Source organism: Rattus norvegicus, chromosome 15 (assembly GCF_036323735.1).
Source record: "Rattus norvegicus strain BN/NHsdMcwi chromosome 15, GRCr8, whole genome shotgun sequence".
Lineage (NCBI taxonomy): Eukaryota > Metazoa > Chordata > Mammalia > Rodentia > Muridae > Rattus > Rattus norvegicus.
The window spans coordinates 83,431,302-83,456,022 of record NC_086033.1 but is presented as its reverse complement, the minus strand read 5'-3'; the positions used below and the strand labels follow the sequence as shown (position 1 = coordinate 83,456,022).

Genomic DNA, 24,721 nt, shown 5'->3' with positions numbered 1-24,721 from the left:
TGCATTCACACCCACACCCACACACAGACATTCGTGCACAGACATGTTTAAAACCATAAGGAAAACTATAAACTGCTTTGAGTGATTGATATACCCACAATTTTAAACTATAAATTCAGTTTGTATAATCAACAGAACACTTTACATGAGAAATTCAGTTTGTATAGTTCATAGGAATTATATCTTGACTGAACTTTCTTATCTTGTAGCTCAGAAGGAAATAACTTTTCCATTGAAGTTATAGGAGGTATTAATACATGTCCATATCGCCTTATTTTTCTGTTAATATCTCCTAATCTTTCTGTAGGGGCCAGCAATAACTCCTCCCCAACCCACCGTCTCTCTAGCAGTAGTAGTAGTAGTAGTAGTAGTAGTAGTAGTAGTAGTAGTAGTAGTAGTAGTAGCAGCAGTAGTTGTTGTTTTTATTGTTATTGTTGGTCTCGCCCTACTCCCATCTTGACTGATCGGGCTAAAGTGTGTTGGTTATATTGAAATTGCAAAGTGACCAGTCTTTTGGCTTCACTGATTTATTTTAAATTTATTTTTCTATTTTCTACGACCTTGATACCTTCCGTTTATTATTTTCTTCCTTCTTTTCTTACAGGTTTAATTTATTTTTATAGCTTCTTAGAATGAATACGAATATTGATTAGAGAACTTGTGTGACTATTTAATGTAAAAAAAAAAAAAACTACCCTGAGCATGGTAATTTTAAAATTTCATTCGCTATATCTGCTAATTTCTATCGTGATTACATCTGAGATCCTGTCAGTAGTCAGATATTTGAGGATCTTTGTTTCTTACATATTTCTGTATTGCTTTGATTTCCGGTGGTTTTCTTAATTTTTTTCTTTTAAAAGAAGGTATACTTTATATAGCTATAATCCTTTAAACATGTTGCTGGGGTTTGTTCATGCGTCGCAGTGTGGTCTATTTTGGTAAACATTACACATATTAAAAAGAGCGTATACTCCTTGTTGGGCGGTGGTGATATAAAGGCTAGGTCGCTTTGGTTAGCATGTATTCTATGCTCGACAGCAGTTGCTCTCAACTTACCTAAAGCTCTGACAATTTAAGACAGTTCCTCACAGTGTGGTGACCCTAAACCACAACATTATTCTGTTACTGCTTCGTAAGTGTAACTTTGCTGCTGTTATGAATTGTAGTATAAATATCTGATATGCAGGATGCCTGATATGCAATCCCTAAAGGGGTCTCACTCCACAGTTTGAGAACCGTTGTTCTACAGCGGGCAATGTTTGGTTCTTCTTTCAGTTGTTGGGAAGGGAACGTTTAAGCGTTGTGACTTTGCAGGCTTCTGCTTTAAATCCCACCAGTTTTTGCTTCATGCACTTCAAACCTGTCATTCGTTCATAGATTAAAGAATTGTTACGTTTCCTATAATTATTCCTGTAACTATTTTTCCTTGTTAAAAACTTTACTATGGGTTTATAACTTTAAAAAAATCTACCTTTAACAGCTCCATCCTTTAAAAAAAATGTTGATTCTGGGGATTGAACCCAGACACCAGATGTAAGCTAAGCAAGAACTTTACCATTGAGCCATTACCAACACAATATCTGTGCTTTTTATAGAGTGCTTTGGCTGTTATATTTAGTGCATTTTTATGTGATTAAGTGTATAATTTTAAGCTGTTTTCTGTTTGTCTCACTTTTATTTCATCACTTTTCTTGCCTTCTTCAGCTGAGAGGTTTTGTTTGTTGTTTGTGTTCTTATTGCTGCCACTGGATTATTAGAGATGTTATCCTCATATAGTAATATTTAAATAGTAGCTACAGAAGGGTTTTTAATATACATCACCCAACTTCTCTATTTACTTCTTATATGATGTCAGCATCTTATTATAGAACGCTGCCATTTTTCCCTGTCATGTTTTGTGGTTGGGAAGATGGCTTCATTAGTAAAGTGCTTGCATACAAGCATGAAGACGTGAGTCCCATGCCTATCATCCATGTAAGAGCCCATAAGTAGCACATTCCTGTAATCCTACCTCTGGAGGAAAAGCACCAATGGGTCCTGTGTCTTGCTGGCCAGTTTTCGGAATGACTGAATCCTGCATTCAGTGACATACCTCATCTCAAAAATTAAGATGAAAAATGGAGGATATACGGTCGTGCACGCACGCATACATGTATGCACAAAGTGAATACATGTTGTCCAGCTACTGATTTTCCTTCAAATGTAAATCACCTTAAAGAGAGTAAGCATCAAAGCCATGAAGAGTTTGAACATAGTCATGTCTCTTTGCTTTTCTAATGGTGAGTTTTCTAAAAAGTCCCTTAGTTCTCTAACTTTTCCAAAGCTATCCGAAAGCAACCAGTTATGTTTTACAGGACTTTCATCTATCTGGAAGGCAATGCGAACTATGCTGTATGACTGTGTGAGGAAGTGTCAGTTCTTCAGAGTTTATTTAGTCAGGGCCACAGCCCACGAGAGTGTTGATTGCAACAGTGTGGATTCTCCCTGTTCACTTAACCTCCCTGGACACAGCCTCATAGATGTTCCCAGATGTTGGTCTCCCATAGGATTCAGATCTTCTTGCTCATGTGTATCTTACATGGCCCAGTGTATGCCTGTCTGCTTCTGTTTAGACACAAACTTCTAATTTTTGTGGAAGAGTCGGGGATAGACATAAGTGAGGTCAAGGACACAAGAGGACCTGCAGAGTCAGCTAACCTGGGCTCATGGGGCCTCACAGAGCCTGGGTTACCAACCAGGAGGCATCCAGGAGCTGGACCTAGACACCATATACATTTGTAGTAGATGTGCAGCTTGATTTTCATCTGGGTCCTCTAAGAAGCAGAGCAAGGGCTGTCTCTGTCTCTCTTCCCTGTCATTGGTGTACCTGTTGGGCCTCAGTGGGAGAGGATATACCTAGTCCTAAAGAGAAGGGGAGGGGGCCCATGAAGGGAAGGGATTCGTAGCAGTGGGACTTGGAAGAGAAGAGGAAGGGGGCTGTGATAGGGATGTGAGTGAAGAGAAATAAACTCTTTTTTTGTGGGGGAAGAGTTAATCCAGTGAGAATGCAGGATGTGCTGCTTCCTTTTTTCTTCCCTTTTAACCACCGGGTCTTTTAATGTAATCTTGGCTCTTTATCACTCTCTTTATTTGTGTTGATTCACTTTTGATGACATTTTAGTCACTTTTTGTACCTTTAGAGCTCACCCAACGCGTACTAGGCAATCTATCTTTGCGGTGACTATTTCCATAATGGCTTGTTTCCCCTTGCTTCCGCTTCCCCGTCCCTCACGGAGGTGTCACTGCTGCTCTGATTCACTTGTTATTTAGTTAGAATGATTCAGTATTTATATTAGGACGACTCAGCTTGTATAATTATCATGGAATCCTTGCTTATCCTCAAGTGGTCTCAAAGATTTCCCAGATCAGCAAGTTGTACTGTGGTTCAATTTCTGGTTTCGCCAGGCCACTCTAGAGTGTTGTTAGGGTCTCTCTCCGGACCGTTCACTCGTGGAAATAAATTTGATGCTGTTCCATTTGTTTTCTTTGTATTTTGTAGTCATACCTATTCCTCTGTTTCTTCCTTGCTCCTTCCTACCAACCTGTCCTTTGCAGGCCTTTGCAGTGACACTGCTGTGTGAGCTGTCCTGCCTCTTTTCACCCAAAGAAAGGCAGGGAGCTGCAGATGAAGGTCTGCTGGAGGATTTTGGGAAGTTTTCATCTAGTTTCTTCACAGTGTGGACAGATACTTGAAAATGATATTGTTCCTTGCAAGGTTGAGTTCAGGAACGAGCAGCTGAAGGAAGGTGGTCTCAGTACAATATAAACACGAAATGGTTCAATGGTAGCCTTGAGCAGCCAAACCATCTGGCTAGCTGAGCCCACAGATAAATCCCTATTCAAGACCTTGATGGTAAATTGTTTTTCATATGTAGTTGATTCATTTCTAATGGCAGTAATGATAGTTTTCATCTGGAAAGCTTCTTTTGTGGTAATTTTGCTGGGATATAAATTTATGTATGTTTCTCACTGATCTAACTTACTTCTCAGTGACTCTAAATCTTCAAAAACTTGTCTTCAGATAGAACACTTTGTTTTCTGGTGGTGGTAACCTGGATCTGGCTCAGGAGAGTAAGTGCTCTACACTCAGCCACATCTCCAGTCCAGCAGGCAATGGAAACATTACAATCTTTCGTCTCAAGTTTTTTCTCATTCTGATTCGTCTCTCTTATAGTGTATTTGACCTTCTAGTTCTGGCTTCCAGGTACTGCATCCTCCTGTTTCCTTCCCTTTTCTGGATGTGCCCATGCCTGTAAAAGTGCCGGTGCACATATATATGCACATGTGTGTGCACATATGTGTGCACATGCTTACTTGTACAGCAGCTATATTAATAAACCCTTATCTTGATACATCTTCTGCTTTTCTCATTCTTCACTTTTTTCATACATTTTGTAATTTTAGCAAGAAACCTAATTCCAGACATTTCCTTTTATGCACAGAAATCTCATTATATCATTTTTTTTGTGGATAAGGACTTTTAAAAAAAGACAACAAGGAATCCACCTTGTAGAACTAAAAGGTATGCATGTCAAGGCCCAGAATCTAACACTGGTAAATTTCTGTTACTCTGCTTTTTACAGTTCTTTTATTTCTTAGGATATAAATCAAATTCTCTATTGCATGGAACTGTCTTGTTTGCCTCTCTCCCCTCTCCCCTCTCCCCTCTCCCCTCTCCCCTCTCCCCTCTCCCCTCTCTCCTCTCCCCTCTCCCCTCTCCCCTCTCCCCTCTCCCCTCTCCCCTCTCCCCTCTCCCCTCTCCCCTCTCCCCTCTCCCCTCTCCCTTCTCTGTATGTCTGTCTGTGATAGGTGATTTTTTTTTTTTTTTAGGATTTCTTTATTTTATGTATATGAGTACACTCTAGCTATCTTCAGACACACCAGAAGAGGGCACTGAATCCCATTACCGATGGCTGTGGGCCACCATGTGGTTGCTGGGATTTGAACTCAAGACCTCTGGAAGATTAGTCAGTGCTCTTAACCGCTGAGCCATCTCTCCAGCCCCTTTAGAATTAGTTTTTAACTTCCAAGACCATAACCATTTTGAAGAGCTCAGTGGTGGTTTTTGGAAGATATTTGCTCTTTGATTTAAGTTTCTCTAATGTTTTTCCTCCTGATTATACTGGATTATGGAGTTTTAGAAATCATGTCCTAAAAGGGAAGGACCGTTTTCAGTGAATCCTTACAGGGTCACCAACACGCCAGCATCCTAAGATGACACCATCAAGATAACCTGTTGTGATTTTTTTTTCCTTTCTTTTTTTTTCGGAGCTGGGGACCGAACCCAGGGCCTTGCGCTTGCTAGGCAAGCGCTCTACCACTGAGCTAAATTCCCAACCCCACCTGTTGTGATTTTAACCTTGCTTACTTAGCCTGCCAGGTTTCCTCATTGTAAAGTTGCCCTTCACACTTGACCCACTTAAAATACGCTGGCTGGGGTTAGGTAGCCACAACATAGAATATTTGGAATTCTATAGGCTTTTCTCTTCCATATTATTTATCTTAAAATCTGTGGTGGTACGGACATGTTTATGATTATTTACGAGTGGATTTGTCATTTGACATACAATTTGTTTTCTTCCTCTGATTTTTCCAGTTTGGATTGTAGAGGCTTCTCAGGTTTATTTCTCTATATCTTTTTTCTAATGAGCACATTCCTACTTGCATCACATGATTCTCTGGGCACATCCTGTGTCGCCCTGCAAGCAGATCAGCCGTCGTTATTTTACAGGTTCATTTTGTTGGATAATGATATTGAGAGCTCCGGATCTGGGTGATGGTGTTCTGGCTGCCTACTGGATTGGATGCTGTCTTTATTGTTGATTGAAGTTGGTCAAAACCAGCCAGCTCTTTTGTTTGTTTATTCATTTGTCTGTCTGTCTGTCTGACGTACCTATCTGCGTATCTATCTATGATGAACTGATAATTAAAGGAAATACCAAGAATTCTCATTGCACTAAAACCCCACTTCAATTAGTTACAGAGATGGTTCATAAGATAGCATGCTATAGCGACAGTCAGAAATGTAGAGTTTTGCTGGTGTCTGCCATTGTCCCTGTATTATTCCTTTGTCAGATGTTGTTATCTTGGTGCCTTGATATGGTTTGCAATGAAGGCTGTTTTAGTCTAAGTTCAATCTCTAGATACATAGTATTGCTAGTACTATTTTGTAATTTAATGGATACTTTGATATTAAGAGTTCGTTAGTTTCGTAGTTACTGTAAGCTTTGAACAGAAAAAAATATGTCATCTCTATTTATAGTTTGGTGAAGCTTTTGGATTGCTGTCTTAGTTTCAAACACTGGAGCATCATAGCGGCCTGATGTAAAGAGCTTTGTGAAGTCCTATGATGACAACTCTGACTCCATAGGGGGAACAACACAGACTGGGAACTAATTAATTCTCTTAGAATGTTTACACTGTGCAGAATATTTTTGTTTCGCTTAAAGCCTGACGTCTTTAGAAAAATGGCTTTAACATTTGGCTTACTTTCCTGTAAGAGTGAGTTCTTAATAGTTTGACTTTCTACCTCTGAAGTAGAAGCTCACAAGCTGTAAAACATTCATGACCGTGTATAAAGAATTTAAAGAGATTGAAAACTCACTCAGAACAAATCTTTGCCCAATAACTGTGTGTGGATGAGAGAGTTCCTTTGTGAGCAAGAACATAAAAACCCCAAGACTTTCCCCTCTAGGGTCAAGGGGGGACAGTCTCCATTGGGCAGTTGTAAGGCACTGCTAAAATCATTCCAAGCCCACAGCAGGGAAGTGCTTTGGAAGTGCCTCAGTGGTTCCTTTGGAAACAATTTTGAAGGAAACAAAGTGGGATTTTCTTTCTTGACTTTCACATTTTTTGACTTTTGGGTTTTCCCATAATGTGAGTTTATTAGAAACATTCACTGAATACTCATAAGACCCTTGCAAAGATATGTCCATGCCTAAATTTCTGAAACATTAAATGTAGATTTATTTGGGGGAAAATAATTAGATATAATGAAGAATCTTGAGATAAGAATGTTCTGGACTTTTCAGTTCAGGAAAAGTTCAAAGTCAAGCATCTTGTAATAGTCAGAAGGCAAAAGCCACTAAACTGTCCGCAGAAGCACGATTTAGAGGAACGCTGCCACAGGCCATGAACTGCCAAGGAGTATGCATGGCCAACAGAAGCCAGCAGAGACACATGTATATTTGTCATGGAGCTTCCAGAAAGATCATGGCCTTGCTAGTATTCTCTAGAGATGGGGTCATGGCTATCCAGGGTGGAAGATCTAGAAATTCTAATTTTTGAAAAGTTATCAAAAATGTCATAGACCTGGACAGTAATTTGGGCAGGAAAATATTGTGTAGACTGTTCCAAAGGCACAGTAGGGTAGGATGTGTGTGCTCAACCTTGTTCAAGGGAAAAACACGAGGAGCTGCCAAGTGCTTGGTATAGGCTGAGTGGGGATGAGTTTCCTGAACAGAGAGGGTCAAGGTGAAGAAATGACCAGTCCCTCACCCTGGGGTGACATGAGCAGCAGCCTACCTGAATCCCAGTGTTTTTACCTTCTGAGAGTAGATCAGTTTCTTCAGACAGGTGATCAGGTACTGACTTCTCAGATGACTGTTCTGCTCCACAGCGAATACCACTCAAGAAGTTTTAATTCTGTCCATTTGCTCTTTGCTCTCTTTGAGTCCTTTTGGCCACTTTGAATTCAGTGTGACCTCAGAGACCGCAGTGTTAAGAAACAGCTTTGTTTTCTGTGATGATGGTATCAGACATTGGGGGGGGTGCATAGTGATGTTTTAGGGTTTGCCAGCCACATAAGGATTCTGCAGATTTATAATGTGCGCAGTTGTCTCTCGGAATCTTTGAGTCGGATCCTGGGGACATCTCTGCATCATACATAATACATCTGCCTGTGCTCCTTATATCATCTATGGTCTCAAATGATCCGTAGTACAGTGCAGATGTTGCATGGTAATAGCTTCAATGCTCTTCATGAGATGACAATAAAAATTCTACAGGCTTAGCATCAGTCCATGCTAGTTTCAATACATGAATGGTTGGATTCTAGGATGCAGAGACCACAGATAGAGAAGATGAATTCCCTCCCTCCCTCCCTCCCTTCCTCCCTCCCCTCTCTCTGTCTCTCTGTCTTTCTCATTTTAAAGAATCCTTTAAAATGTAACAAAACAAAACACTGTTTCTTAGGACTCAGGCTTTACATAAGGGGTTACGAGGTTTATATGGTCCACGAGCTGAAGTTCGCGGCCATGTTCAATGCAGTGGGTTTTTTTTTTTTTTGTTTTTTGTTTGTTTGTTTGTTTGTTTTTTTTTTTTTTTGGTTATTTTTTTCGGAGCTGGGGATCGAACCCAGGGCCCTGCGCTTCCTAGGCAAGCGCTCTACCACTGAGCTAAATCCCCAACCCCCAATGCAGTGTATTAAATTAGGGGCTGCTTTTCATTTTTCAGAAAGCCACTTGCTGAAAAGAACAAGTATTACTCGTTAATAATTTAAAATCTCATGCCCAGGATGCTTGATCAAAGTGTATAGCTTTCTAGTCTTGAGTACTGAACAGGTTAGAACTAGACAAATGCTTAGCTTTTCAATAAAGCATCTCTGCCTTCCGCTTAGGAGGGACGTTTAGAGGCATATTTCAGAGTTCTAGTAAAAAGAAGAAAGGGCACAGGGCTTCTCCAGCCTCTGCAAGAGACTCTATTGCTAATTCAGTTACTCCAAGCACTTTGGAAAGTCTGTGTTCTCTTTCTGTGTGACACATTTCATTGAGTATTTAGAAACACTTCAAGAAAATTGCGTTCATTGGGATGAATAGCTAATTGAGCATTTCCAGACCATCATCAGAGAGAGCTTGGCTATTAGATGATGTGCTGGTTAGTTTTTACCAACTCGACACAAACGTAGACATATCTGGGCAGAGGGAATCTTAATTGAGAAAATGCCTTCATGAGATTGGCCTATTGACAAATCTGTGGGGTAATGTCTTGATACATAATTGATGTGGGAGTGCCCAATCACTATGGGTGGTGCCACTCCTGGACAGGTAGCCTATGTGGCTTGCAGGAGAAAACAGGCTAGTGAACCACCAAAGCAAACTGGACAGCAACACTCCTTTATGATTTCCTCTTCAGTTCTTTTCTCCAAGTTCTTGCCCAACTCCCTTCAGTGACGGAGTGTGACTTGAGAGATCTAAGAGAGATAAGTCCATTCTTTCCCAGGTTGCTTTTGGTCATGGTGTTTTATCATAGGAATAGATGCCTAACCAGGATAGATTCTTGTCTTTTCCAATCCTGTTTTTGAAACTTCTAAAATCCTGCAGGGGATCATGGGCTACTTCACTTTAACATAGATGGTGCCAGTAAGTTCTATTAGGATTATTTAAAATTCTTTCCAGATGAGTTCGTGTATAGATCTGAAAAGGAGCTCATTCCTTTAATTTTTTTTTCAAGCAAAAGATGTTCTAGGATGATTTAATTCCTATAAAATAAATATAAGTCATCTGTTATGAAAAACTGTATGCTAGAGTTTCACAGTAGGGAATATTAAGAGTCTTTCAAAAGACATCTTTAGACTTCTCTCTTCAAAGTACAGAACTATTCCCATCTGTGCCCTCTCCTGGTATTCTGCACCAAGTTATAGAGAATCTATAAGAATTGCTAAAGCGAAAAGTGGTTTTGGAGGGAAGTTAGGTCGTTGAAATCTCTCTGAAATGCAGAGTTGGAGTCCTTAGCAGCCAGTGTCTTCCTGTGGTTCTCTCATATTCTATTTGTAGATTTCAAATCCTTGCCTCTATACCCCGAGGCTCAGTCTTATTTTAGCCATGTCTCTCACCCCCCCAGGCCTCTCCAGCAAGATCCCTGTTCATTCAATTAAGTTGAGACCAACAGATTGCAGCGTTCTTGGTGAGGCGGGGGGGGGAAAAAGAATTTAGAATCTTATTCTTCTAGGATCAGTTTAGTTGGTTATTTAATCCCTGGGCACCTCCTCAACTGTAAAGTGGAGATGACATCAATTTTGTATTTTTCTGAGCAGTTACAGAGGCTCGTAGGAGCACTTCAGTGCTTGGCACAGTGCAAGTCAAGAGCTGGTGTTATTAGTGGACTGTTCTACTCTCCATCCCAGAGCCATGGGATAGGGCACATGTTCACTTCTCAAGTCAGGCTAAGGTAGGAACTTTAGCCCTGAGTAGCAGAGACAACTTTAGAAATCCCTACCAGAGATTCCATGGGTCCTCCCTAGAGGTTTGGCCAAGGAGCCGCCCTGTGAAGGGTGGGTTCCACTTGCCTGGGTGGAGGGGAGGAAAGGGCTGTCCAGACACAGGAAGCAACTTGAGCTGAGGGTGAGGCAGGAAGTGTTGGTTGTGAGCCAGCAGAGGTCTACTCAGGCTAGTTTAACCCACAGAAATGCTTACATCGGAAACACGCAGCGCTTTCAAAGATTTAAGCCTCCAGAGAACCATGGGACATTTCCCTTTTAAAACCTTGATTTACAATTTCTCTTGAAAATTTTATGGCTCATATTATAATGATAGTCTGAAGATTACGACGCCGACTTAGTCCTTAGTCACTTTAATTGCCACTGTCTAAAGCTTTTTAAGTATTGTGAGGCTCTTTTTTCATTCATTTGTTTGTTTATTATTTTAGAGACGTAGTCTCATGCTGCCCAGTCAGGCCTAAACTTGATATTTAGCTGACAATGACCTTGAATACCTCACCCTCCCGATTTTTCCTCAGGTCTCTTTGAAAACTTCTTCAGGTATTGTCATTAATTTTTCACATGGCAATATATATGTATATATATGTATATATATATGTATATATATGTATATGCATATATGTATGTATCCATATATTTATGAATATATCCCGTTTCTCTAGAAACAGCCTCTGTACTTCCATTTCTCTTCCATCTTTATTGGTTTTAGTAAAATTTGGCATTTTCCATGATTTAAAGCTCTCTATATTTTTATATTTGCAATTATTCCTATCAGGGTACCCAAAGACTCTGTGTGTGTTCCTTGCATGCTCACTGGGAGATACTCCTGTACCCAATCTGCATTGATGTGCCTGACATGTTTGTGGTATTAAATATGTTACTTCATCATTTTTCCCCTAAACTGAGAATAAATAGCAAGAATACATTTGGAGTCTTACCAATTTTTGAACCTATTATATTATTAATTTCCTCTGAAATATTTATACTTTGACAGCATAGTGCTTTGCTTTTGAAACAATAGATTTAGAAGTCTGCTCTTTGAAAAAGATGTATTTATGTCACCTTATGTGATGAGGGTCATGTATGGATGTGCATTTCATCTGTGCCTGGTACTCTTAGAGGTCAGAAGACGGTGCTGGTTCCATAGAACTAGAATTACAGATGGTTTTGAACCTCTTTGTGGGTGCTAGGAACTGAACTTGGGTCTTCTGGAAAAGAAACAAGTGTTTCTGACTACTGCGCCTTCTCTCCAAATCCAGGAAGTTTCCTGGATCCTTTCCATGTTGTAGACTACTTCTCACTTCTCCGGGTGATCTGCTCTCTTGAAAACTATTGTAATACATGCTACTCATTCTTTAGTCTTGAAAAATTTTATATCTGTTACCATTTAGTTTTAAAAAGTAATTCCTTGATCTTTTCTGCTGATTTTACACAAATCTTTTTCAGGGATTTGACCTTATCAGGTTTTTTTTTTTTGTTCCATTTAATTCAATATTGGCATTTATAGTAACTTTCAGGATTCTTTTTTGGGCTAGTTCTTAAATTTCATAGCACGTATTTTTTTTTTAATTTTTTTTTTATTAACTTGAGTATTTCTTATTTACATTTTGAGTGTTATTCCCTTTCCCGGTTTCCGGGCCAACATCCCCCTAACCCCTCCACTTCCCCTTCTTTATGGGTGTTCCCCTCCCCATCCTCCCCCTATTGCCGCCCTCTCCTCAACAATCACGTTCAGTGGGGGTTCAGTCTTAGCAGGACCCAGGGCTTCCCCTTCCACTGGTGCTCTTACTATGATATTCATTGCTACCTATGAGGTCAGAGTCCAGGGTCAGTCCATGTATAATCTTTAGGTAGTGGCTTAGTCCCCGGAAGCTCTGGTTGCTTGGCATTGTTGTACATATGGGGTCTCGAGCCCCTTCAAGCTCTTCCAGTCCTTTCTCTGATTCCTTCAATAGGGGACCTATTCTCAGTTCAGTGGTTTGCTGCTGGCATTCGCCTCTGTATTTGCTGTATTCTGGCTGTGTCTCTCAGGAGAGATCTACATCCGGCTCCTGTCAGCCTGCACTTCTTTGCTTCATCCATCTTGTCTAATTGGGTGGCTGTATATGTATGGGCCACATGTGGGGCAGGCTCTGAATGGGTGTTCCTTCTGTCTCTGTTTTAATCTTCATAGCACGAATTTTAACGTACTACATCTAATGTTTATAAGAAACTCTTATCCTTGATGTCATGGAGAAGACATGGATAAGTTGTTACGTTTGTGTGAATGAACATGTCATGGTACTCAGGTGAGGATAAGAGGACGACATTTGAGAGCTGCTTCTGTCATCCTTCCATGGAGGTTCTGGGGACTGAGCTCAGATATCAGGCTTGGTGGCAAGGGCCTTTATCCACTGGGCAATGCCATTGGCTTAGTTTTAATTATTTTAAATAGTTGATAAATTTCTGTTCAGCCTTTTAGTTTATAGCATGAAGAGGGATTTAAAAAAAAAACCCAACAGTTCTCTTTAGTTATTTTTTTACAGAGCAGTTTGACAGTATTTTAGCCTTTAGGGACCTTTAAGATACTACATTTCTCACAAGCTGGGATCTAATGAAGTAATTTCAATTCAGAGTCTTCCATTTGATTCTCCCTTTATAATAATAACAAGCACAACAGTAAGAACTCATTCCATAAGCGACACCCCACCCCCCACCCCCACCCCCACCCCTGTCTACAGTCACTACCAATGTTTAGATCAGAAGGATTACGGTTTCAACCTGTGCTCACTAGTCCCTGTATAAAAGTGAGTTTTTCCTTGGAGAGAGTTTCTGCACCCTGCCTTCTAGTTCCATCCACGGGAATGATTTGCCATTGTAATTTTTGGTTGGAATCTTCGAGAAGACTTTGATTAACATTGGGTTCCTGCTCAGAATATTTAGATGGGCAACAGACAGAAGGTTGGAAGGACCTGCTGTGGTGAGTGATGGCGAGTCCCAGTCTCCCACTTAACGTGTTGGAACATATTTCTCTTTGTAGCGTCATCATTAAGATGTAGCTCATTTGGGTGGTAATTACCATGAGAGCTGCAAGTTTGCTGGGAATTAATGTGATCCTAAAAGAGCCTGAAGGGTCTGCCCTGGCCCTTGAACCTTCTTCTATTAAAAGAGGATATGCCAAGTTCCAGATGAGGAATGGGTTCTCACCGGACACCAAATCTGTTGGAAACTTGCATTCCTAAACCTCAGACTTGGAGAAACAGGTTTCTGTTATTTAAAGCTATGAAGCTCAATGGCTCTCATAGTGAATAGCCCAAACAGACTAATTCATCATCTGACACTCATCCCCATCCCCCGACCCCCAACCCCTGACCTACACCTAAGATAATTTTGAATCAGAACTAACTCATTTGGGAAGATTTTTAGTTTCATAATACAGAGGAAGAGTAGGGGGATTTCCTGAATCATTTGGTTTTGGATGCGTTCTGTGGCCACTGGAGAAATGGATTTGAGATGTTGCATATCATTTCATGAAGTAATATTGCTGCTGTGCTTGTCTTGAATTGGTGTCTAATGAAAATGCTTAGTTTCATATTCAGCTGTTGAATATTATTCATGTTTTCTTTTGTTGTACTGTGATGTGTTTCATTGTTTTAAACAAGGTCCGGCCTTGTCTCCTAGGCAGGCTCGAACCTGTGATCCTTGGACTTGAGTGTATGAGGACATGGATGACAAGGATGGCCCCAGTGCATGGCTAGTCCATGGTCATGATGACCAATGAAGTGCAGAATTCTAGTGTACATAGTTAATGTTTGCTTTAGGCATTCAGAAGATGTCATTATTACCTGTCAAGAAAATGGACATTTTAAAGAGCTTCATTTATTTTTATAGTTGTTAGTGTTGAGAAAGGATCTTGGGCAGTGATGATCTTGAACTCTTGATCCAGACTCTGCATAATATTTAAAAATTTAAAACTTGAAACATAGTGTTCAGTCTAATGAAGTGGAATTACATCTCTAAAGCATTCTAAGTGGATCATGATTTCATTATGTTAAACAATATTAATTTTCTAAAAGTATTTCAATCATAATTTCACATGTATTTAAAAGAAGTGTTTCTAAAAATTAAATATTTTCATTCACTTTTACTGTTTATGTGTCCAGTTTAAAATGAATGCAAGCTGGTGCCAAGAATGAGTGTATTGTAGCTGATTGTGAATAGCACTGTCTAAGGCTACACAGGCATTTCATAAGGACAGGCAAAGTACACATGTAGGTTTAAAAAGCTATCATGCATCAGATATTATGATGAAATAAAATTCACTGTGAGATAAAGTTGATTGTGGGTACCAAGCCCATGTTTTATAAATAGTTTTGACTCCTCAGGTACATTGTAGGACCTGTGCAGTAGGGACTGGATCAAGCTTCTGATATCTGTTGAGTCGAATTCTCTCTTTGTCTGTCTCTGTCTCTCTTCCCCCTTCTCCCTCCCTCTCTTTCCTCCTCTTTCCCCCTCTCTCTCCCTCTCTCTCCCTCGCTTTCTACCCTCTCTCCCCCGCTTTCTACCCTCTCTCCCCTTTCTCCCTTACATTCTGGGTAATGTAGTTTTAACTAAAACTGGAGTGGAAAATCTCCATAAATGGAAAATTCCAGAAGTGATGTTTTAAGTGGTACACACTGTTGGAAGTCCTTTGGTGAAATCTGGAGTTGCCCAGCTCCGTCCTTCCTGGGATGTGACTCAATTGTACACCTGCCACACATGCTTCATATGGGCCTCGTGGTGTAGGCTGCTCCATCATCAGCTCTTGTCACATTGGCTCAGAGGGACATTGACTGTGCATGTAACCTTAGTTTACTTGTTGACCAACAGGAGGAGAATAGCGATGGATTGGCAATTTTAATTTGGGAATACTGCTATGCTCTATTTTATTAGTTGCTATTGTTATGTTTAACTTTAACCATTGATAAATTTAAAATGATAGGAATGTATTGGGGAAAAGAAAACCAAACACAGGCTACATAAGGCCTTATCCTTCCCATGGGTTCAGGCATGCACCAGAGTCTTTGAATATACTCTGTAAAAAAGGGATGTAGTATGTCAAACTATTTATGTTTTGTGTGTGTATCTCTCTCTTTATATATATACATATATATATATATCTGTGTGTATATGTTTATTTATTTATATATACATATATTTATATATACACATTTATATATACATATTATATATTTATATATATACACACTTAAACTTTATTTATTTATTTATTTATTTTCTCACTTATCTAAGGTAGCATTTCTCTATGCAGCTCAGTCAGGCCTGAATGTCACTGTGCTGCCCAGGAAAATTAGGGCATACTCCACCTCCCCCTGATTGAGTGCAAGGGTCATCATCCCTCCAGATGCCCTGGTTGTATTTAGAGAAAGAGCAGATCTCTCCTATTAGCAATGGAACAATCATTAGGTTTTGCTCTACCTGGTCCTGGATGTTAGCCCCAGCATAATGATGGCACAACCCAGTGTAGACTAATGTGCAGCCTATACACGCAACAAAGACAGACATCAGGAATTTAAAGAAAAAAGTTGATGTGAGGAGGTTGAAAACTTAGATGAGTGGGCACATACTGTCATTGCGTAAGGAAAGAATAAAATAAAACGGGGAACATAGGCCACTTCTAAATGATCCTAAAATAGGAGAACATACACATGTACATTACATATTTTGTCTTATTACTTGCCTCCTGATTTAAAAAAACATCATTTTTTTTTGTAATTGCTGCTGCTCTTTTGCTTCCCAAAATAAATCTAACAGACTTAGAAGTTGTCAGATTTAAGTATGAGCAATATGTGTGTGTGGACACATGCATATTTATAAACTTAAATTCTAAGGAAAAACTTGTTTTGTTTTGCGTTTTTGAAGAGAAGGCTCATGTGGCCTAGGGTGTCTTTAAACTTGTGTAACTGACACTGCTTTACAGTTCTGCTCCTCAAGTGTCCACCTCCCAAGCGATGCAGCGGGATTCTAGGTATGCATTGTAACACCCGGATTAAAAAAGAGTTTTCTTGATAGAAATTTTCGGATCCTTGATGTATATTTGTGCTGGTGCTGGGTGCTGTTTAGTAGGAAAGCAGAGAAATATGGGGATATTGGTGATTTTATATATACATATATTCATTCATATATATATATATACACATATATATATATATGTATATGAAGCATGTCATCAGACTACCCTAGAAACTTTGGGCCTGCCCATTGAAAAACTTGTGGTGAGATCATTTACCTGTGCTGTCCATTAAATACCCTTGGCATTAGAATGGTTAAGAGGGCAGGATTGTGGAAATTCAGTGTCTTAAGCATCTTCATGAATCTCAATTTATGCAAATATATAGAAATATCAATGTGAAGTTATGGCTGAATAAACATTAGGCCTTGTAGGGTAGGAGCTTAATCACTCACCTAATAGTCTACCTGTCCTCAGAGAAATAATGGTGCCCCACTTGACACTGTCTAGAAACAAAATGTACAAATCACTGAAATGATGTACTAAAAATGTGTTTGAGTGCAGTGACTCAGAGGCCCTCAGAGGACCTTGTCTGGTAAATTTCCATGTACCTTTCTGTTTTGTTTTCCTGTATGAGATGTTTATTTGTAGTTTAGTAAAAAAAGAAAAATGTTTTAGTCCATTTTGGAAAGATAATTGGAACCACTTGGAAAACTGTCCTTCCCTTTCTAATATTAACTGTACTCTTACAATCTCTGCACCCGATTGGACTGCACCCAACCTCATGGGCTTCTAATGAGCTTCCATTTATTTCTGAGTCATTATGTAAACCGAGGCGATGTGTGCTGTGGTAGTGAATTATATGTCATTTCTGAAAGTTCTTTTATGGCATTTACTGGAGGAAGCCTTCAAAATTAGGCACAATTACACTTTGACTCCTCAGTATATATTTGTAATTAACTTGGAGTTGATTTTGAGCTAGGGTTTCTAGTGGCTCAGGGTAGCCTATAACACCATGTAGCCAAGGATAACCACCATTCTCTTTCCTTTGTCATAACTGCTGGTGGTATTACAGGTGCGTGCCACCATGTTACCTGACTTTTAGAGAGTCAAATGCTGTAATTAAGATCAACTGGCCTTTAAGCTCCTATGTAGCCCAGGCTGGCCTTAAACTCTTAACTCCCTCAACCCCACCTCCACCCCTGTTTGAGTGCTGGAATTATAGGTTGAGGTTGTCTGTTTAGTTTGAAATAATTTTATTTATTTATGTTTTTCTCAAGAAAATATCTGCAAAATCATAGAGATAGCGTGTTATTTGGTAGTTTTATGCAGTTACATTGCCCCCCTGAAGGTCTGTACTTTGTTCTGGAGAATTCCCTGTGGGCCATCCTTGGGCTACTTGGAAGGTTGTCTATTACCAACTCCTTAACCAGTGTTCATCTTCTCTCAATCCATTTTTCTCTGTGTGCAAGTACAAAACCCTGGCATATGTGTTTTCCAGCTGTACTATTTCTTAGCCCCTAGATAACATCTTTGACCACACAGCTTTTTAGATCAATTTGTTGTTCTAAGTGGCCACTGTGGGGGGAAAAAACCTTAGTGATTTGCTCAAATGCTACAACCATTTAATTAATTAGAAAAAAAAAAGATTTTCGGATTGCTTCTTAACAGCTGGATGAAATTATAACATATCCTGTAGTCTTGAAATAAAAACTGTGAAATAAATTTCCAAATCTCTTACTGAGAAATAATTTTAAGTTGATATCAAATTAATTGCTAGAGTGCCCAAGTTATTAGCATTTCATCGTTCGTACTGTTACGTTCCCTTCTGTTTCAATTATGACTCTCATTGGAACATTGGTGAGTGGCCTGTAGACATTATGTCAGTCTTCCCTGAAGATGAGAGTGAGTCTGCTTTAGTGAGAGCAGCACAGGATTCCTATGCTCATACACCCATCCAGCTACCGGCTGTCTTCCTAAGTGAGGCTAGGCATAAGTGTAGCTCAATGAATGTTCAGAGGGTTGGGGATCTGTGTATATATATCCATCAATTCAGTAAGATGTCTTCTTTTGGTTGGGAGTACTAGCTCTTCTCTTTCTTTTTGAGTTGAGAGATGTTTGCATTGTAAAGGCTTTGTATACCTAGGGGAATTGGTAGCAGGGTAAAGTGAGTTTTGAAAATCATTGGAACATTTCTTGTAGTGGTGGAGTTATGGATAAGTAATCCCTCCCCATCCCCCCTACCCCCCCCCCCACTTATGCTGGCTGCTGTAGTAGAACTCAGAGAGTCAAAAAATAAAAGACATCACACTGGTGGGGACACTGATTGGAAGGACAGCTCCAGCAGTGGGCAGGAAAGAGAAAGTAATGTGGGTGTTCATGAAAATAACAAAAAATTTAGTTTCATACCTGTATGAAACCATCAAAGAATAACGAACTAACTTTTTGAAAAGTAACTGAAACTATGCACTTAAGTCCATTAGCAAAATGTGTTCTAAAAATAGCTCTTCCTGATATTCATATGACTAATATAGCTGTAAAAAATGACTTTTTAAACAGAGACCTATGACAACCAGCATATCAGGACTTTAAGACTGAATTCACTATCACATGCAAACATGTTTACCTGTTTGCCTAGACATGTTTTCATTCAATCTGTGATTGCTGTGAAACAAGTTAGTGCTGTACAAATGAGCTTCCCAAATTCTAACACCTGCTAAGTGGATCATGAAGAATCTACATAAAACCTGAAAACACAGACTATTAGTGTCCTCTTTTATATAATGATTCATTTATACAATGATTCTTTCTTGGTGTGTTGGCCAAATATCTGAGAAGTGCTTTCTCGCCTGGATTAAAATACACACTTGAGATTTGGTGCAACCGTTTATTATTCAATATGCAGATCTCTAGAGCACTAAACAAAAAGAGGAATGGAAGGTTGAGGGGACAGCGACTTCTTTCCCCTTTCTTTTATGGATGAGTTTGAAGTCACTTGCATAAGTTCCTAGAGCTTAGATCCAGTAGAGACAGAACCAGCTTAGTGGTTCTGTCATCTCGATGATTTTTATCATTGCTGGTACTCAATCTAGCCGTGTACAGTACGAGGTTTTTCGCAGAAGCAGTGTCAGTGCTTAATAATGGTGTTGACCTTTGTCAGCCTTTAATAATAATAATAATGATGATGATGATGATGATGATGATGATGATGATGATGATGATGATGATGATGATGAGGTGGGCATGATCACCTTCCCTGTAATTTATGAGATTTGAGTTCTATTGTAATGTATGATAAATGGAAATATAAATTATTTTCAGTTTTCTGGCTGGGGTGGTAAGATTCCTGGCATCAGTGTTCCTGGGTTTTATATGGGGAGGTGAAGGCTACAGAAGGGTCACTTAGAGGAACAGTGCTGTCACGTCTCAGTGTCTCCTTGGCAATAGAAACTAACTGTAACCTGTAAGAGACATTTTTGACAGTTTTTTAAAATCTCTCTGTCTCTGTCTCTCTGTCTGTCTCTCTGTTAAATGCATTATTTGGAGAGAATAGAAAGTTGGATTCTGATTATCTGTGTGCTAGGGCACTAGATGTGCCTGTGAGTCAAAAGAAACTCAAATGTGTTGAGGTGAAAATCTGTACTATGGAAAGGAATGAGTTGCTGCTTTAAAAAAGTTGCTTTGCAGTGGAAGACACTTGAATGGTAAGAGCTCGTGAATACACGTTTAATGTCTGTGTACTTTAACGCATACTGTGGAGTCACGAAGTTTGGGAAAATCCTGGAACTTTAAAATGTGTTAAAAATCTTGCTGACTCAGTCCATAAAGTGTCTGTTGTACAAACATGGGCCCCTCAGCTCAGATCTCCACTATTCATGTAAAAGGTAATAGCATGTACTATTTATGTACGGTAATAGCACATGTTTAAAATGTACTGTTGGGGCTACATTTTACTAGGGGTACTGCAAGTGTAGGAAGATCCATGAACCTCATTAGCTAGCCAGCCCAACTGAATTGACCAATTCTGAGTTCAATGAGAAACCCTGCCTCAAAATATAAGGTGAAGACTGCCCAAGGGAGAACCTCCTGTCAGTCTCTGCACATGTGCAAGCACACATTTGCACAAGCATGCACATACCCACATGAAAACACAATACACTCATACACACACACACACACTCTACATACACACACACATACACATTCTCTCTCTCACACACACTCTCTCTCTCTCTCACACACACTCTCTCTCTCTCTCACACACACACACACGAAAACACAATACACTCACACACACACACACTCTCTCTCACATACACACACTCATATACACACTCATACATACACACACATACACATTCTCTCTCACACACACACATACACTCATACACACAAACACACACACACACTCTCTCACACACACATACACTCATATACACAAACACACACACTCTCTCTCACACACACATACACTCATATACACAAACACACACACACTCTCTCTCACACACACACTCATAAACACACACTCATACATACACATACACATACACATTCTCTCTCTCACACACACTCTCTCTCTCACACACACACACGGATACAGTGTTTGGGTCAGTCTAACAAGCAAACCTCAACAGCGTGTGTTTGAAGTTTCTGGACCTGTGACTGAGGATTAGGGTGGACTACAGGTTACAGATGTACAGATGTTCTACAGTAATGGATTATAAAAGAGTGAACACTCTTTAAACAAGCTCTGTGCATACAGTTCACTCATGTGCTGTGAGCGGTGAGTGATTCTGCCGTCCTACGTTTTCTAGTAGCATGTGCTGGCGATGCTGTTGCAGCAAAGGTGAAATACAGGAATCTGTGGTATCTCAAGGTTCAACAGTCGCATGCAGAGCTTGGAGAAGGGACACTCAGCTGAGCTTCGCAGAGTGCTGTGTGTTCACACAAAGCCTTGCAGATGAAGGTTCAAAATAAAAACTTACCTGATACTCATCAAAAACTCATTCAAATCTACAGAAACTGTGGAACAGGACAAAACTCAATTAGTTTTAGAAAACTAAAACTAAAATATTAGGTTAGAACTCAATATTTTACATGCATTTGTGTTTATATTTCCACAAGTTCCTGCAAAGCTTCGATCACTCCCAAGAAACTTGAATGCAAGAGGCTCCAAAAATACGAATTGTAAAAGTTGTGAACCATGGTTCAGAGAGCTCAACCAGCTTACCAAAGGGGGAAAGATGTGGAATTTGAACACAGAAACCAACAAATCTAAGCGTTAAACTCTTTTTGCCTCAGAATGGCCATGGACTGTGTTCAGCCACTTACCACGCCCAAAACCACATTTTACCTGTCTAGGGCTTGATGCAAGTTTTTATTTGCTCTGCTGTTAGGATAAGAGGCAGGCAGAGGTATTGACATCTGTCCCTGTTCTTATTTTGTTGTGACTTCATTGATACCAGAAGGTAAACTTTTTATGCTAATAAACATCAACCGTTTGTGAGAGTTTGTCAAGAATGGTGAAGGACAGGGGATGGTTTTCTGCCACAAGTATTTACCCACTTTTCTCTCAAACAGAAACAAGATTTACAAATATTGATTTTTTTAAAAGCTGAAAGGAAACCTTAGCCCTTGTTTCAGCCACTAAAATAATTTCTCTGAACAGATCAAGTTAAAGAATTGAATCTTGAATGACTATATTCTATTTGGAATAATCTCTCATAACAACCTGTTAAGTTGCAACCTGTGAGGGCTGGCTGCAGGCTGGTCAGGATTGTAACCTTTCTGACTTGTCATTGGCATCTCTCCTCTTCCAACGTACTTCCTTCTCCTCATCATCCCTCTTCTTCTCTTTGTCCTTCCACCACCCTCTACCACCACTGTTTCCTCCCCTCCTCATTCTCTTTATATTGCATTGGATAGACCCAAAGGCCTGCACATTTCAACAGCCTTACCACTTGGGCTGCACCAAAAGCCCTTGTCTTTACTTCTCTGCATTGGGGAAAGAGGCAACTTGGGGTTTTCTGTCTATGGGTGATCTAACTGGCCACTCGGATTTTGTGAGTACTGTGCCCAGCACCAAAAAAAGGGCCACTGCTTAAAAAGAATGACAAAGATCATGGAAATGTAGCTTAGCGTTTGGTGATGGCCTCTTCTTGTCCATTTCACAGAGTGCAACTTTTGGACTTGTCCAAACACGGTACCTTTCACAGCCATCGATTTACACAGAAGCCGAGTCTTTGTAACTAAAAAGGAAAACGAAAGAAAACCTTCAGAAATAGGCTCCGATCATGAGGCAGGAAACCAACATGGCAGAAAGGTTAAGAGGATGTGTATATAGCTGGGTTTCACCAGGGCAAGAACAGTGCCTGACATAATGGAAGGGGGTGGGGAATTGGGACAGTGAGAGGATTCCTTGAAGGGGTGACAGTTACTGGGCACCTGTTAGTGTGTGGAACAGGATGCCCTTGACAGTATGAGGACAACAGCCTCCTGAATACAGCCCGGCATTCCCAGGATCATTCTGGAATCACACCAGAGGCTGTGATGCATAATGCACAGTGTCAAAAATATGGCGAGTGCAGTTTTCATGTAAGTATCCAGAAATATGATATGTGACTTATTAATATTTCCCTTTAAAATTATACAGCACTGAAAATTTTCTCTAAAGCCAAAACTTGCCTCCTCTCAGATGACAGAATGGTACGATTTACCAGGTACAGATTTATTGTAACATACCTGATGAATTTCTATTCTGGAGTCCCACGTGGGGTTTTAAATCCTATCTCAAGAAAGACCGGGATCTTTCTGTAAAGAAGGAAATGACCTGATTTTTCCCGTTCCTCTCAGAGATTTGAAGACTGTGAACTTTGCAGTTGAGAGGATATATGATTAGAGTCCACAAAGTGCAGACTTTATTATCAAAGCTCAGAAATCTATATTGGAATCGAGTTTGCCCATGGAAATTGAAAGCCACTGTTAAAAGAGAGAGGGAGAAATGACAAGTTGGAGCAGAATGGAGCGGGCTACTTCTGGGAACCGAGTGACTTGGAAAATACCTAACTCCACACAGCCATTAATAGTAAATGATGGGTCTAGAGTGCATGGTCATGGGGAGCAAACAGTGACTGAGAAATTCCTGGGTGTCAGACATTGCTTCTCTGCCCAGTCCTCTCCCTGCTACACAGCTACATGAAGTGGGATGACAGATACATGGGTGCATATTGTGACTCGTGGGGGGGAAATGCAGAGTGAAATGGAACACCACTTATGAAAATACCACCCGTCATTTCTTTTGCACACATGCACATAAAATCAAACAGCACCATCTCTAAAAACCTCCACCTTGAAACATTTCCCTCTACTTTCAATAAAACCACTGCCCCCCTGCTACTTTCTCAGTTTCCCAGAAATAACATTAAGGTATAGCTAATGTGGGTTCATGAACAAGGTTATAAACTTTTCCTCCCATCTATCTATGTTTTTCTTTGTGTGTGCATAGGCATGTGAGAGATAGATGCTTATGAGTATAGAATGCATATCCCTAAGATAGATGTGTACAGCATTAAAAAAAAATCACACACTCAGAATTGCTATATATTGATTTGATATTTAAATGCATATTGGAATAACTTAAATACAATATCTTCCAGTTATCATCTAGCTATTTTTTCATTGTTGTAGACTAGTGTGCCAAAGAAGCGCTGAAATCTTTGGGGAAAGCAGCCATTTTCTCCGGAGTAAGTGACTTCTTAATAAATAACAGGTTAAAATCAGAATGGCAGATTGATATTTAAATAAAAGTAGTGCTCATTTAGTTTATATTAGTTTGTTTTGTTTTTTTTTTCTTTTTTTTCGGAGCTGGGGACCGAACCCAGGGCCTTGCGCTTGCTAGGCAAGCGCTCTACCACTGAGCTAAATCCCCAACCCCTATATTAGTTTGTTATATGGATTATAGTCTTATGTATGTTTTCTTCATATGTATATATGTATATGTATAGGTATATATACACACAGACACACACACACACACACACACATACACACACACCTATACATACCCAAAATATAGTTACAGAACTTGTAGTCAGTCTTAATTCTACTTTTCTTTTCTAAATGTTTCTAAAAACCAAATAAGCACGAAAATATTTTTACAGCTTCATATAGGCAAATTAGTTTAGTTATTCACAACATATAGTTGTTGTGGTTGCTTAAAATTTATAGAATAATTTTCTATCAACTATAACCCTAGGTGGTCTCATGTATGAATTTGATATTTCATTTGTTTATACTTCATTTTGAGTAATATGCTCAGACTGTCAGATTCAGAGAGCTAAAGTTTAGGTAAAATATTTGAGCTTGAAAAAAAAAAGTGCACATAAATGTCTGGGTGGAACTCTGAGACACCGTTCAACACACTTGGGGACAATATAGTTTTCCATTCTTCAGAAAGAGCAGTTTCAGCACTGCTG

At 39.7% G+C, this 24,721-nt stretch overlaps 1 protein-coding gene across 18 annotated transcripts in view; it reads left to right on the top strand.

Annotated features, from left to right (window-relative positions):
• The window catches only part of Klf12 (KLF transcription factor 12), a 432,451-nt gene that overhangs the window by 13,976 nt on the left and 393,754 nt on the right, over positions 1–24,721 (top strand). For 2 of the 18 annotated variants that reach the window (XR_005493737.2, XM_039093383.2), the window contains exon 1: positions 4,836–10,206. The exons of 15 other annotated variants lie outside the window; for them this stretch is intronic. Coding sequence is in view for 2 of the 3 variants with exons in the window: in XM_039093383.2 (XP_038949311.1) it covers positions 10,043–10,206 (164 nt within the window). In the remaining variant the exon portion in view is untranslated. Of the gene's footprint in view, positions 1–4,828; positions 10,207–24,721 lie in introns of those variants that run through there. One more of the 18 variants, XM_039093384.2, reaches the window with a different exon arrangement.